This window comes from Benincasa hispida, chromosome 2, assembly GCF_009727055.1.
Source record: "Benincasa hispida cultivar B227 chromosome 2, ASM972705v1, whole genome shotgun sequence".
In the NCBI taxonomy this organism is placed as follows: Eukaryota; Viridiplantae; Streptophyta; class Magnoliopsida; order Cucurbitales; family Cucurbitaceae; genus Benincasa; species Benincasa hispida.
Genome location: NC_052350.1, coordinates 3,012,211 through 3,028,004, shown reverse-complemented (window position 1 = coordinate 3,028,004; position 15,794 = coordinate 3,012,211). Strand labels below are relative to the sequence as shown.

The window sequence follows — 15,794 nt, the reverse complement described above, 5'->3', positions numbered from 1 at the left end:
TATATATAGTAATGATCGAAAATTGCATTAAGCATGATACATAGGTTACTTTATAATTGTTATAAACGCTCGTTGTGCACAATGATTTTAGTTGTTTTCTTTTAAAAGTTAAGGAGAAATTAGAACTAAAAGAAAATAAGAAAAGACATGCATGCTCACTTAGGTTTAATTCACGGTTTTAAAGTGTTATAAACTTGGATCACATAGACTAAGATCACGGTTCTAATACGATTAGCAACCTAAAGGCTTTAATCTTTTAATCAGTTTAATAGGATTAAATTGGTTATAAAAGGTTAAAGTGTAGCAAATTTATCTATAAGGGACGCTTTTGTGATAAGGGGGTTCTGTCTAGGTTGGAGTATTTAAAGTTGACGGAAACGTAACAACCCTACCTGGAACTTACCTGGAAAGGTGAATTAATAGATTTGATGCATGCTTGCAAGTTAAGGACTGTCCATTAAAGTATTTAAAATGTGACTATCTGAAACTTGTCATATTTCATAGACAAATGTTGTTTTATGAGCTGAGTTTAAAAAGACGACTTAGACTAAAATCAATAGCCGGATTGTCTAGGTTAATGAAACCCCAGGGTAGAACATTCTGTGAGATACTTGGGACGTAAGATGTTTCACTTAACCTTTCATGTTTCTCCTAAATAGTCCACACTGTGAGATCTACCTTGGCCTCGCGGCACTTTGGCATGTTCCCTATGGATGGTGTTTGGGTAGGCCAATATCAAGGTGGCTGGAGAGAATGTTCATAGTAAGTGAGAGCGGAAGTGTGACAGCATATCTCTCGTCTCCCTCTTAGGTTGAATAAAAGTTACTGTGCATCGCATTGCAGATAACACCCTAAGGAAATGTCCCCTAAAGGATGGCAGTTTTGCGCGTTTCTTTATTTGAATCTCCTGTAAGAGGATAAGGTAACTTAATCTCTTGTCCTAATTCTACTTCTTCCCTACGGTGGGCTCATTAGGGTGGGACTCTGGCACCGAAAGCGAGGGGTTACACTTACGCGGAATAGTTAAAAGTTAGCGATTCGGACTGAAAAATGGTGATTGCTAGGTTCAGTTCCAAGAGTTAGTTCTGCCTAATGGTTGAGAATGTCTCATCCCAACGAAGGGGCAACTGATCACCCCACCGGTGACGTTTATCCTGCCTCAATGGGCATCATTGCAAAATAGAAGTCTATAACTTATGGTACTTGAAACTGTTTTGCAAATCTGATTCGGTTTTCAAAGTGGTTTAGCAAAAATCTAATAAAGTTTTGTTCATATTTTCAGCAATTTTTTCAAAATAGCAACAACCATATTGGTATTATTAAGCGTTGAAAAACTTACTGGCGATAATTTCGCAACATGGAAACACATGATCACGACGATCCTGATCATCGAGGATCTCATGTTCACTCTCATGGAAGCTTGTCCTCATATTCCAGCTCCTAATGCTGCTCGAAATGTTCGAGAGGCATACGAGCGATGGACAAGGGCGAATAAGAAGGCCCAAGCCTATATCTTGGCAAGTCTTTCTGAAGTCTTGGCCAAGAAACATGAACCTATGGTCTCAGTGCATGAGATCATGGAGTCTCTGTGGGGGATGTTTGGATAACCATCTGAACAGCTTATGCATGAGGCTTTTAAATACATATTCAACTCCAAAATGGAAGAAGCCACCTCTGTTCGTGAATATATCTTAACATGATGGTCTATTTTAATGTAGCGGAGTTGAATGGGTCTACCATCGATGAGGGCAGTTAGGTTAGCATAATATTGCATTCTTTGTCAGAGAGCTTCCTGTACTTTGTTAGCAATGTGATTCTTAACAAAGTGAAATATAACCTTATAACTCTCCTCAACGAGTTGCAGACATACCAATCTTTACTAAAAAGTAAGGAGAGGCAGAAGGGTGAGGCAAATGTTGCTTCATCCTCCAAGACATTCCATAGAGGTTCGACATCAAGAAGAAGTCTGCACCTTCTGCTTCTAACTCTGCAAAGGGGAAAAAGAAGAAGGGTGGTAAGGGAAAAGGGAAGTCACCTGGTAACCCACCACCTGTCACCCCAAGGAGGCGTCCATAAGTTGCTAAGGGAAAGTGTTTCCACTGCAACCAAGATGGACACTGGAAGAGGAACTGTCTTCAATATCTGAAAGAGAAGAAAATAGCCAAGGCTAAGGCCAAGACCGGTATGTTTATCTTATGCAACGGAAGTCTGAATCCTTTGAAAAGTTCAAAGAATTCAAGGCTGAGTTGAAAACGTATTGGATAGACGGATTAAAGCACTTCGATCGGATCGAGGTGGAAAGTTTTTGGACTTGGCATTCTAGGACTATTTTATAGAACATGGAATCGTTTCCTAACTTTCAATGCTGGGTACACCTCAACAAAATGGTGTAGCAGAGAGGAGAAATAGGACCTTGTTAGACATGGTTCGCTCGATGATGAGTTACGCTTCCTTACCGGACTCGTTTTGGGGTTTCACAATGGAGACTGCAGTATACATACTCAACTGTGTTCCCTCCAAGAGTGTTGCAAGAACACCTATGGAGTTGTGGAACGGGCGTAAAGCTAGTTTACGTCACTTCCGCATTTGGGGTTGCCCTGTACATGTGCTTAAGGCTAATCCCAAGAAGTTGGAACCACGGTCGAGGTTATGCCTCTTTGTAGGCTACCCCAAAGGTACATGAGGGGGTTAATTTTATGATCCGACGAAAAATGGGGTGTTTGTTTTAACAAACATTACTTTCCTGGAGGAGGATCATATAAGAGAGCACAGTCCACGAAGCAAAGTCGTGTTGCGTGAGCTTTCCAATGAAACTACTGAAACTTCAACAAGAGTTATTGAAGAACCTATTACATCAACAAGAGTTGTTGATGAGAGTTCATCCAGTATGTCTGGCTTAGGAAGTTCTTGACAGAACTGGAAGTTGTTCCAGATATATCTAGGCTCATTACCCTCTATTGTGATAATCGTGGGGCAGTGGCGAACTCCAAGAAGCCGAGGAGTCACAGGCGCGGCAAACACATAGAGCGGAAGTATCATCTGATCCGCAAGATAGTGCATCGAGGGGACGTGATCGTCACAAAGATTGCTTCGGAGCATAATGTTGCTGACCTGTTTACGAAAGTTCTCATGGCTACAGTGTTTGAAGGTTACCTACGGAGCATGGGTCTATAGGATCGCCCGCGGCTGGACTAGGGCAAATGGGAGATTTTCTTGTACTGGGCTTTTATGCCCTAGTTTATTGTACACCCCACTTTGCTTTAAGATAAGTGAGAGATTGTTGGGGTTGATACCTTAAAGTCTCGTGTCTTATAGTTTGTAAACAATTTGTATGAACGCTTGTGTTGTTAATATATGATATTTACTTCACATCTTGTATTTTTGCTCAGTTGCTTGTTTTATTTGCTTTACTACAAACCAATGAACCTAAAATCCCTGGTTATCTATATGTGACTCAAGCATGTATGTGGTGACATACAAGTGGATCATGTCTTGAGTGATAACCAAAATGGTCTGTAGTATATGGATATAGGGGAGAAACCTTATCTTAGTAACATTATGGATGCGACCCACTTTGTGGAATGGTCATAAGTGTTGTAACTTGTCACAGATGGTCTGATCCTAATCATTCGTGTTGGGGACATGCGAGCGGGGGCGTCCTATACAAAGAGTTTGTATAAGATCTGACCACGAAGTGTTAACATCTCGTTATACAATGTCGTTCATGACAGAGACTTCACTTCACTAGGATGACCATAGGCAACATGACCTCAATCCTTAGTGAGTTGGGAACTCCAGCCATTGAGGGCGGTCTTTTGATTTGTATGGGTGCGAGTGGCCAAGTCGTCGATTTAAACCTACCATTTTGAGAGTCTGATCTAGGAGTTGGGAACTCAGCTACACAAGATGGAATTCACTCCTTCCCCGAGGCAGGGGTAAGTAGATAGATAGCTCCTTTAAGAGTTGATTCCAGAGATTGAATGATGTGGCGCCACACACCTTCTCTTGGCCCGAGAGGTGTTCACACACAGTTGGACTATGTTGTATTGTTGATTAGAGGAATCAGTGGTACTTAAGGAGTGAGATGTAACTACAGGGGCAAAACGGTAATTTGACCCAGTTGTATTTACAAGCATCTATGAAGGGTCATTATACTCATGATTGGTTATATCCAATGGACACAGAAATATATCTGTGGTAAGAAGAGTTCAGCTGTTGGTCTTTAGTGGAATGCCTGACAGTTAAAAGATGGTGGATCTCGTAGCTTAAGAGTTTAGTCAGCTATTCATGGACCGTTGAAGCTTTGAACCACGGGTCCATTAGGTCCCCTAGGTAGCTTGGATAAAGTTAAGAATCAGTGTTTGGGTTAATTTGAAATATTCAAATTGACAAGAGGAAGTTCGATTATATATGATATAGTTGGACTGGTTAATTATATATGATATAATTGGCTAAATATATCAGATACATTATTTTGGAAGAAATTAGATATAAATATGATTGATATCAAGTAGAGGAGAAAATACTATAGTAGATATGTGATATCAAACTATAGGTTAAAAATATAATATGATTATATTTATTATATTTTAGATGGTTAATTATATGATAATTAACCCAAAAATAACGTTCGGATGTGCGTTAGTGGGGTAGCGCGGTTATTGTAACCAATAAATAAAAATGAAATTGGTTTCATTTTGAACCAGTCGTTTGGAAAAAGATAGAAGCGCGCGTTGGTGAAATTGTAAACGATCGTTTAAGTATTTCGATAGCATATACGATAGTCGCTCTGCGCCTAAACGATCACACACTAGTTCTTACACAATCGTATAGCTTCCCTAAACGATCGTATAGTGTGTTGAGTTTGCTAAACGATCATTCAGTAAAACTTACACGATCGTGTAGTTTCTCATAAACGATAAGCACCTTGCTATACGATAGCGTCTTTTCCCTCTCACTTGCTTATCGCCTACATGATCTATTCTTCCTCTTTCTTCTACCAAATTCACCAAAGACCACGCTTTCGATTCTCTCTCCGAGAATACCTGGGGCTCTTTTCTGGTGGTGTCATCCTAGCGGCGTTCGTGTTTGTGCGGTTGTTTGGGCGTTGGTTGATCGGGTAGAGGTTTCTGTTGCATTGAGTTCCGAAGTTTGAAGAACGTCTTCAACTGGTATGGCAACTCTCCCCCTCATTTATTTTTGTTAAAATCATGTCGTTAATTAATATTTATTTGCATAACTGTGCTTGGGAATGTATATCGTGGGTGAGATCGGAGTGATCCGAACGTGCTCATGGAACTCTTCGGTAAGAGATCCTTCACAAATCATTTACATGACTAGTGAGGAAGGTGAAATACCTAAAAATAATAATGAGATTTCAATAAACTATGTCATGAAAGGAAAAAGATGGAATCGAACTATTGTAGTTATTAACAACATTTTTGCGTATACTGTTGCTCTTGATATTATATATGAAAAATGAGGAACCTGAACCAAGATCTGTTAAAGAATGTCGACATAGAAAAGATTGGCTTGAGTAGTAGGAAGTAATCGAGGCAGAATTAAACTCACCAATAATTCGAACACTAAAAGGTGTCAAAACTGTGGAATACAAATGAGTATTTGTGAGAAAAATAAATGAAAATAATGAGGTCACAAGATATAAAGTAAGACTAGTTACACAAGATTTTTCACAAAGACCTGGTTTTGATTACGAGAAGACGTATTCTCCAGTGGTGGATGCAATTACATCAAGATATTTAATTAATCTGATTGTGTATGAAAATCTGGACATGCATCTTATGGATGTAGTCATAACATATTTATATGGATTTCTTGATGATAATATTTATATGAGAATCCCAGAAAGATTTAAGGTACTTGAAACACATAAATCAAATTCCCGGGAATTGTATTCAATAAAGTTTCAGAGATCATTATATGGATTAAAACAATTAGGACGAATGTGGTACAATCACCTAGGTGGATATTTGTTGAAAGAAAGATATCAAAACAATCCAATATGTCTATGTATTTTTATAAAGAAATCACAGAGAGCTTTAAATGACAATAGAATACCTTAAGAAAGAATTTGAGATGAAAGGTTTCAGAAAAACAAAATTTTGTCTTGGCTTAAAATTTGAGTATTTAGCCGATGAGATATTTGTTCATCAGTTAACTTATACTAGAAATTTTTTTTGAAAATGTTATATATGGACAAAACACATCCATAGAACATTCCAATGGAAGTTCGTTCACTAGATATGAAGAAAGATATATTTCGACCTCGAGATGATAATGAAGAACTTCTTAGTCTTGAAGTACCATATCTTAGTACAATTGATGCACTAATGTATCTTACTAATAATACAAGACCAGAAATTACATTTTCAATAAATTTATTAGCAAGATATAGTTATTCTCCAATAAAAAGACATTGGAGAGGGAAAAAACAGAGCAGAGCGGAGTAGTGAATCGAACGATTTGAAAATGAGAGATCTTCGAAAAGAGAGGGAAAGTGGAAGACGAGTATAAGATTAGACGATGGACGGTTAGGTTTTGTTGCAAGGATTCAATAGTTTTAGTTTTTAGACCATTTGAGGGATTTTAAATTTTGAACTGTCCAGTGTATGTACTTTTCTTTTTTCGTTTTCCTGAATTAAATAAAATAATAATGTATGAATTACCATTTGCTCCTATAATTTGTTTAATTTATTCTATGTATTTTTAAATATCTAACTTTAGTTTCACTCTTTTTAATAAATCTTATATTTAATCTCTGCTTTTTTTTTCCTTTTCAAATTATCGTATTAGTGCGAATGGATAATAAAATGATTTCGAAAAAATCAACAATAAACTACAAGTAATTATTAAATTCAAAGTTTATTGAAAGTATAATTACTTAAATTCGACGTTTGAAAATACAAAACTGAAATTGAGCAAGTTCTAAAACATGAGGATTGAAATTGTATTTTAACTTTATAATAATAATAATAAATAAAAGGAAAATTAAATGGTGTACAAAGTTAGAGTATGATTCCAAAATTGTGTGCATGACCATTGGATTTGTTATGTGGTAACTTTTCTTTTTTTAAAAAAGGATTATGTTTTTGTTTTTTTATACTATGTATGAAAAAAAGATACATAAGATTGCTTGCAGTTTACGCTACACTTAATCATTATCCTTATATTAGAGGAGAAATTATCCAATGATAACTTTTCGCTACAAGTTGAGATGAATATAATTAAAGTTGATATATACATTTTTTAAGGTGGAAGGTTGAAATCTACGTATAGAACATTCGTTGATATACTATTATTGTCGTTGTTGAATCCTTTTCATATATCTAATTATAGCAAATTTCATTATGTAATACTCGTTATCACTTTAAGTAACTAGTGATCATATGAGAAATTTTTTTGTTTGAATTATATATATAAAAAATAGTATTGTATTCATATTGCCTGTGTGACATGTAATTTTAATTTCAGCAAATTTATTGTTTGAAGTATTTAAAAGAAAAAGTATATCATTTGAAAATTTTAACCTATGGTTAAAAAGGTGTGTGGGTTAAAAGTTCAAAATTTTATATAATTTGAACTTACAATAATATATTTGAGAATATTGAGAAGATTTCAAATTATCATTTTTAATAATATATAGATCAATAAATTCATAGCTTATAAAAACGAATCTCATAGCAAATATGTGCTCTAACTTTACAAACTCAAGAATCTCCAAATCTAACTCGAGTTAAATCAATGCATCAAAAAGTCGATAAAAGCATCTATAACCATGGAATTTGAGGCCAATCAACATGAGTAATCTCAATTTTATTGTGTGATTGTCCATCACTAAACAAAAGCATTATGCTTTTTTTTTTCTCGCTATGAATCAAAATATCGAATCAATGTAAAAAAAATCAAATCAAATAAAGTAGAAAATTCAACATTGAAATTTTTGGTGCAGAATATGTTATCATAAATCATCCTTGGCTTCTATTTGTTTCATTTGAAGTTTCCTCTCCACATTGTTAAAACAAGCATATAAAAAATGACATGCAATATATTTTAACGAAAAAAATTTTATGGTCGAATCCTTTACCTCTATTATACTCACATCAAATAAAAAACATGTAAAACGAGTCTAAGAAGATGTTTGAGGCGCTAAGCTAGTTATAATTGTATGTGGATTATAATAGTTTGTATTTGAAGTATAGATTTTAATGAGAATGAGAGAGGATAGATAGGAATAATAAACATCATAAATCTGAAATAGTAATATTGTAATTTATTGTGGATTATATTCTAACTATTATAATTAGAAACTCAAATAGTAAGTGGTCTATAATAATCCACTCTACTCAATTGAAATTCAGACTAAACAATAACAAACTAATCTATATACATGGACAAGCTCCTAATTAATTTGTTTAGTTTGATGCATGTGTAATTCTAAGAAAATGAATGTTTGATTGAACTATGTATATATTTTGACATAAAAAAGCAAGAAAACTAAAAAGGTTAAAACGGGCAAATAAGTGAGAGTAACACTAAAAATATATAGAAGAAGTAAACTAAAACATTATAAAAACAAGAAAAACTAAAATGGTTACCCTTTTTGTCCCTATATTCTCCAACCTGTACAAATTTAGCTTCTTTCAAATTACTCCAAATTGATCATAAAAAAATACAAATAAAAAAACTCCAAATCGCCGACACAGCGGCATTTTTTTTTTTATTACTATTTTTTAAATAGAACAATGATAATAACTTTTGAACTATTCCATACGTATACCATTTTTTTTTCAAAATGCAAAAATATAAAAACTATTATTAAAGTATAACTTAAACATAAGAATATAGAGATTGAAATAGAGCAAAACCCAATAATTTAAACATAACCCAATTAGCTAATACACCATACATTTGTTAAGAGATCATAAATTGAAATTGAATTATACTAAAAAAAGAAAAAAAAAAGAGGCTAGAATAAAGTAAGTAGAGGAAGAAACAATGCAACTAATAAATTTGGCTAGTATCAGTGTCATATACAATAACATTTTACTATATCTATAAACAAATTAAATTGACTCATTTTTCTATATTTGAAAACAATCATAATAAATAAATTTCATGCAAAGAAAATAAAATATGTGAAAGTTTCAGAATTTATAGTATAAATATAATAGACTATGAAAAGTTATTATTTTTTTTTATAAGAAAAACAACAATAAACAAGCATGGACAACTAAATTTAAGATTTGCTAAGAGTACATGGACCAAAATTAGACAAATGAGAACAAATGAGAGTACAAAGACTAAAGTATAGAAACTAAAATAATATTTTAATTCAAAAAAAAAAAAACAATAATACTCATCTTAATTCAAAAATTCTATCTTCCATGATGATAATGGATAAATATAAATATAGGTGCTATTGGGATGTAACTAATTATTTTTTTAGGAAAAAAGATGAGTCTTAGTTGATAAAATGATGAAAATAAGAGGAGTTTTTTTCTTTTGTTAGTAAAATCCGAATTTGTTTGTTTGTTTCTTCTTCCATTCAATGTTTTGTGCTTCCTCATAAAGATAACAATGGCTGTCAATGGAAGAAATGAAATTACTACGCGTTTTTCCCGATCTTTCCTCTTTTTCTTGTTCTATCTCTCTCTTTAACAATCCATCCATTTTCCCCCGTCTTCTTCGCTGTTTCCATGGCGATTACACATCTTCCTTTTCTCAACTGAATAATTTCTTCTTTTATCTCCTCTTCTTCCTTCCACCTTTCATCTGCACGCAATTTCATCTCCACCGCCGCCACCGGTGGCACTCTATTTTCTTCCCAAATGCGTTGCGAAATCCTTTGAATTTCCCAAACCCTAACCATTCTCCTTCTCTGCTATGGGATCTTGCCGTTCCCTTTAGCCCAATCGGATTGCATTTCTCGTCTTCGCTCCATTCGGATTTTTTTTCTTTTTACCTCCCTCATGACTCGGAAGGTGCTCCTCCGATCTCCGGCTATGCGTCACGAATCGGACGAGAAAATCGATGCGCCGCAAGAGAGACGGCAGTTCGCGGAGGTAGCCGGTGGTTCAGCGGCGGAATGTACGGCGATTTGCTGTTGTTGTCCATGGACGGTGATGAACATCGTGATCTTTGCCGTGTACCGGATGCCGGCGGGGCTTTGCCGGAAGGCGATGAACAGAAGAAAACGACACCGTAAAATGAAGAAGAAGTGTCTGATTCAGCAACGAAAGGCGGTTTCTATGGATTTCACAGATGGATCGGTGGGGCCGCCACCAATGGAGAGTGTAGAGGCCCACAAAAGGCCGAATGACGTGGCAGATGTCGAAGATTTGAAGAAGTTAGAAGAGGAAATGTGGGGCCGGTTCAATCAGACCGGGTTTTGGAGAAGTTCTTCTCAAAGACACGAGTAAATATTTTATCATAACAAAGAAAAATGTTACATTTCTTTCTTCTTCTTTTGTTTCCATGTACGTTTAATTTAACTCAATATTTTTCATGTGATTTGGAAAATGTTTAGCAATACGAACGTGCAAACTGTTATAACAATTCTAAACGTGCATTTTGTGTTTGTAAATACAAAAAAAATTACTCTTATTCGATGTATACTTAATTATTAATAATCTTTTCAAAACAAAACTTGGTTGCCCTTGCCATTTGACTTGGCTCCCACTTAGCTTCTTTCTTTTAAATTTAGTTGTACTATTTTATAAATCTATTCTCTAGATCTTGAAAATTTTAAGATTAATCAATTTAGGTATGGGAAAATATCATTTTATACCTTTAATGGATATTTGGGCTTCCAACTTAACTTACCATGAGTTGGATGTAGAGATGCAGGGCCGGAGATGGCTTTTCCATCCCCATCTCACTATCAATTTCATTTCTTATCCCCATAAAATTCTTCAGACGATTAAGGAGGGAATTCATGTAGAAAATTTTCTTTTTATATGTTTTTTTTTAAATTAAAAAAAAAAACTTTTTTGGTCTCTAGAGTTTGGATCTAGTTTTTATTTACTTCATATACATTTAGTTCTTAAGTTTTTTTTAGTTTAGTTTCAATTAGTCCCTAGGTTTTAAAATGTCACAACTTTCCCTTTGACATTTGAGTTTTGCTTCAATTTGGTCCCTACGTTTCAAGATATACACACTTTAAACCTCGATTCTTCAATAAATACCTACTTTTCGTCTTTAGAGTTAATCTATATTTAGCCAATTTGAAAAAAAATTCTCTCCACCCCCTTTCTCATTCCTTATCTAGGCGAGAATTCCCCACCTTTGAGCGGGCCCTTGTGTTACAGATTAGATAGACATCTCCAATTGGGTGAAATCACTTATCTACGAAAAAAACTATTTGAAAACGCTTATTGTCTACTATGTTTACTATTCTATAACCATCTTCTCTCTCTCTCTTTTTTTTTTTTAAACCATCTTTTCTCATCATTTGTAATTCATATAATTATAACCCATGTTAAAATAGTATCCGCAAACATAGAATGTAATAATTATGAACTATAATAATCAATTCAGCACCCCAAATAGCCCATAAGAGTTATATAAATTTTAAACCATGAACTAATAATTGTATAGAATTAAATACTGAACTTTTTGTAAGTGTAATAATTTATCTATTATGTTCCGAGAAAACCTCAGTGATATTTGTAATTGTATCAATTAAAACCCTAAACTTTCATAAAAAAATCAATGTAGATTTTTAGTTAGAATTTCCTTTGAGAACCATCCATGCATTTATTCTAATTGTCCATTTTGATAAATTGACGTTTGAAGAAGTCACATACATTTGAGAATCTATGCATCAATGATTTTCAAAGGTAGTCGTAGTGAAAGGTAAAAATGATAGTTTATGAAAATTTAGGAGTTTAATTAACTCAAATCATAAGCTTCACAAAATATTAATCGAACAAAATCTGGAAGATGGTGTAAACTGATACACTTACGAAAATTAAGGATTTAAATTGATAATTTGATACAATTATTAGTTCAAAGTTTAAATTGATACAACCCAGAAATTTAAGGGTATAAATAATATTTGCCCTTTAATTTTTAATTCAAATTACTCTTCATCACAAATGAAATTCATATTAATAAGATAAGGTGATACCTTCTCACCTCATAGGCTCAAATCTCTATCGAGATCTGTTATATATAAAAAAGATGAGGCCATGTTCGTTAATTATTTGGTTTTTGTTTTTTGTTTTTGAATATTAAGTCTATAAATACCATTTTCATTTATCAATTTCTATATTTTGTTGTACATTTTAGAAGTGTTTTCAAAATCAAAGTTAAATTTGCCGAACGTTAGAAATAAAAACAGTACTCAAGAACTTACTTTTGTTTTTAGAAATCAACTAAGAATTCAAATGTTTACCTAAAAATATGACAATCATGAGTAAAAAATTGGGAGAAAACAAACGTAGTTTTTAAAAACAAAAAATGCAATAAAAAGAATTCACAATTTTTTAAATCATTTTACTATAATTGCATTTTAAAAATCTTCCATAAATCAATATAAACAAATAAAATTGTGCGGATTTTCCTAACCCAGTCTCGAAATACTCTTGAGTTTTTAGACTCGTGTAAAAGATACTCGCATCGGTGTAGTATTGAATCTACAACATTCCGATATATAAGTTGGTACAAAGTAGATGTTCAAGATTCGATATTTGATTTGGAGCTCAAACCAAACCACAAATTTTAAGATGTGTATTTTCGATATGATTCGATTTGGTTTCACGGTTCTTTCTTGCTCTGTTCGTTTCGAGATCAAACAAAAATGAGGCATTTCTGAAGAAATAAATCTCTCGGTTCCTAACTAACGCCATTGAATCGCACATTCCGTAGAAGCAATTTAACAGGTTTAGAAGAGGATGTGAATCAAGAACAGATCAGCGAAAGGAAGAAGTGGAATCAAGAGAAATGAATGCTAAGAATCGAAAAATCTGACAAAATGAAGCCGTCGGAGGTTGGAAAATCGGCGTAAGGGAAGTCAGCAGCGACGATGTGCTAGGGCCTTAATGGCGGCATGGGGGTATCGGAAATCAAGGAAGAAGAGCGAGCGCCGAGTGGAAAGGTGTAACCTTACTCCTTCGTGTTCAAGGAAAGTGAGGCGAAAGACGTGATAGCCACTGTTTGATCTCAAGGAAGAAGAAAGTAATAGAGAGGAGAGTGAGGCGAGGCGCGAGGAAGAAGAAAGAAGAAAGGAAACCTTTGGAGGAAAATGAATTATATATATATATATATATAAGCAGTTCGGTTCGATTTCAAATCGATTTTCAGATTTTAAACCGAGTCGAACCATATTAATTCGGTTTCGATTCGGTTTAACATTCGTTCGGTTTTAACGATTTCAATAATCACTCCTAGTACAAGGAGTGACTAATTTGGCTAAACACAAAAGAAATAAGATATGGACTCTCCTTTAAAGATTACTTACTCTCTTTTTTGAGGTGGTCGAATGAGACAACTTAAAAATTTATCCTCTAACAAATGCCTTTGGTTACATGTCACGGTGACGATGTTAAGGACGTTTTGTGCACTTGAAGTTACATGGTGCTAGTTTGGGTCCGATTCGGTTATGTCTCAATTGCTATATATTTATTGATTCGACTAGCCGGTCCAAACCCTGAGGCATTAACATTTCTCCTTTTGGGATACTTGCTCTTCTATGACTCTTCCTAATACCCTATGGACTTGGGAGTGGACTCTGACCTTGCCTTCGACTACTCTCGACAAAAATTAAGCTCCATTCATGAGCCAACAAGCTAAAACATAAGACCATTGTTGTTTTTGCCTTTGTTTTGTTTTTTGTTTTATTATTTTTTTTATTCTAAGCTCTTTGATGGAGGATAATAAGGTAGATGAAAACTATAGGCATTTCAAGTAACTTAAGATTAATGGCTTTCTACACATATACACTAAATAGATAGGTCAAATTACACAATTATCTAAACTTTCTTATTTCTTACTTGAATAGATTAATGAGCTATTATTTTATTTGAAAACCTAGCCCAACCCCTTGAAAGTGGATGCTTTGACAGATGGAAGTGAGTTTGATTTTGTTATTATTTCCTAGACTAAAAAAGAAGGTGATCTGCATTGTTTCCCTCTCAACAATAAAGCTTATCCTCTTTTGTTCGTTCTACGAAGACGAACCAATCAAAGATACAAGTCATGTGCAGTTTGCTTTGCTCATTTAACTATCCAACGAGTGAAACGATATCCTCGTATGGACTTTACAATTTTAGCATACAAGTGAAGGAGCTCTAAGTAGAGAGGACCTATGAGCAGAAGCGAATCGTCCAAATTCCATTGTGAAAGAACTCATGCATTTACGGTCATACTAAACAGATTATGTATTAACTCATAAATTACAACATGCTTTGAATTAAATACAAAGGATGAGAGACTTTACCTTTAAAGAACATTTCTTCAAGTGTATCCCTCGATCAAACACAAACGCAACGAGCAACTCGGGCTCCCTCGAACAACAACGAGCAACAACTCGATCATCGAAAAAAAAAGGACACAACCACAAGATTACCTTAGTATTCTTGGTGTGAGAATCTAGGAGTGGTGGGCTCTAACTTACTTTTGATTTGAGGGAAGATTTAGAGTGAAAGAGGAAGACGATCGAGTAAACGAATGAACTATCATGTAGAAGATGAAATTTATCGCATAGACTAGATACTTGATCGTTTAATCTCTGAATCTATCGTCTAGTAAATTTGATTGCTAATAATATAAGACATATTTTGTAGAATAATTGGAAAACCAATTTTTCATCTTTATTCCACTTTGCCATAAAATTGTATAACTACCCACTAAGGGATGTTATTGTGAAAAAGATTTTTAATTATCAAATAATTAACAAATATAAATAAATATGACAACTAACTTATCATATTATATTTATAATCTATAGTTTTAATATTGCATCATATGCAATATCTAAACCATAATTCTTTTTCTGTTTTATGACATTTAATATAAATCATATTTATATTAAATTTAAGAACTATGAGTCTATGAATCTAATCCGTATAAATTATATTTGAATCATATTCAAATATTAGTTCCTCCAATCAAACAATAATGTATCAAATACATTATATCAATTATATCATATATTATTGAATCAATTTAACTAATCAAATTCCCTCTTATTAATTTGAACATTTCAAATTAACCCAAAAACGAATTCTCAACTTAAATCCATTGAGTTACCAAAGGGATCTTATGGACCTGTAGCTTGAAGCTCCAACAGTACGTGAATAATGGACTAAACTCATTATCCACCATCCGTTAACTGCTGCGCACTCCAATAAAGACCGACAGCTGCACTCTTTGTACTACAGATATATTTCTGTGTCCATTGGATATAACCAATCAACAATATGATGACGCTTCACAAATCGCTCGTAAGTAAAGCTGAACCAAATTACCATTTTGCCCCTATAGTTACATCTAACTTTTTAAGTACCACTGATTCCTCTAATAAACAATAGATCCCCAATCAGACAAATCCTCAAAGTAGTAAGCTTGTTGAATCGACGATCTAACCACTCTCACCCATGCAAATCAAAGGACCGTCCTCATAGGCAGAAATTCACAACTCACTCAGGATTAAGGTCATGTTACCTATGGTCATCATTGTGAAATGAAAGTTTCAATTATGAACGACGTTATACAACGAGACTAAACATTTTGTGGTCCGATCTTATACAGACTCCTTTATATAAAATATCCCC

The 15,794-nt window shown here is 34.0% G+C and overlaps 1 protein-coding gene across 1 annotated transcript; it reads left to right on the top strand.

Annotated features, from left to right (window-relative positions):
- Positions 1 to 9,989: 9,989 nt before the first annotated feature.
- On the top strand, positions 9,990 to 10,439 carry LOC120071168. The gene has a single exon (XM_039023275.1). It carries the CDS (start codon positions 9,990 to 9,992, stop codon positions 10,437 to 10,439), a length of 450 nt encoding a protein of 149 aa, XP_038879203.1.
- The last annotated feature ends 5,355 nt before the right edge of the window (positions 10,440 to 15,794 follow it).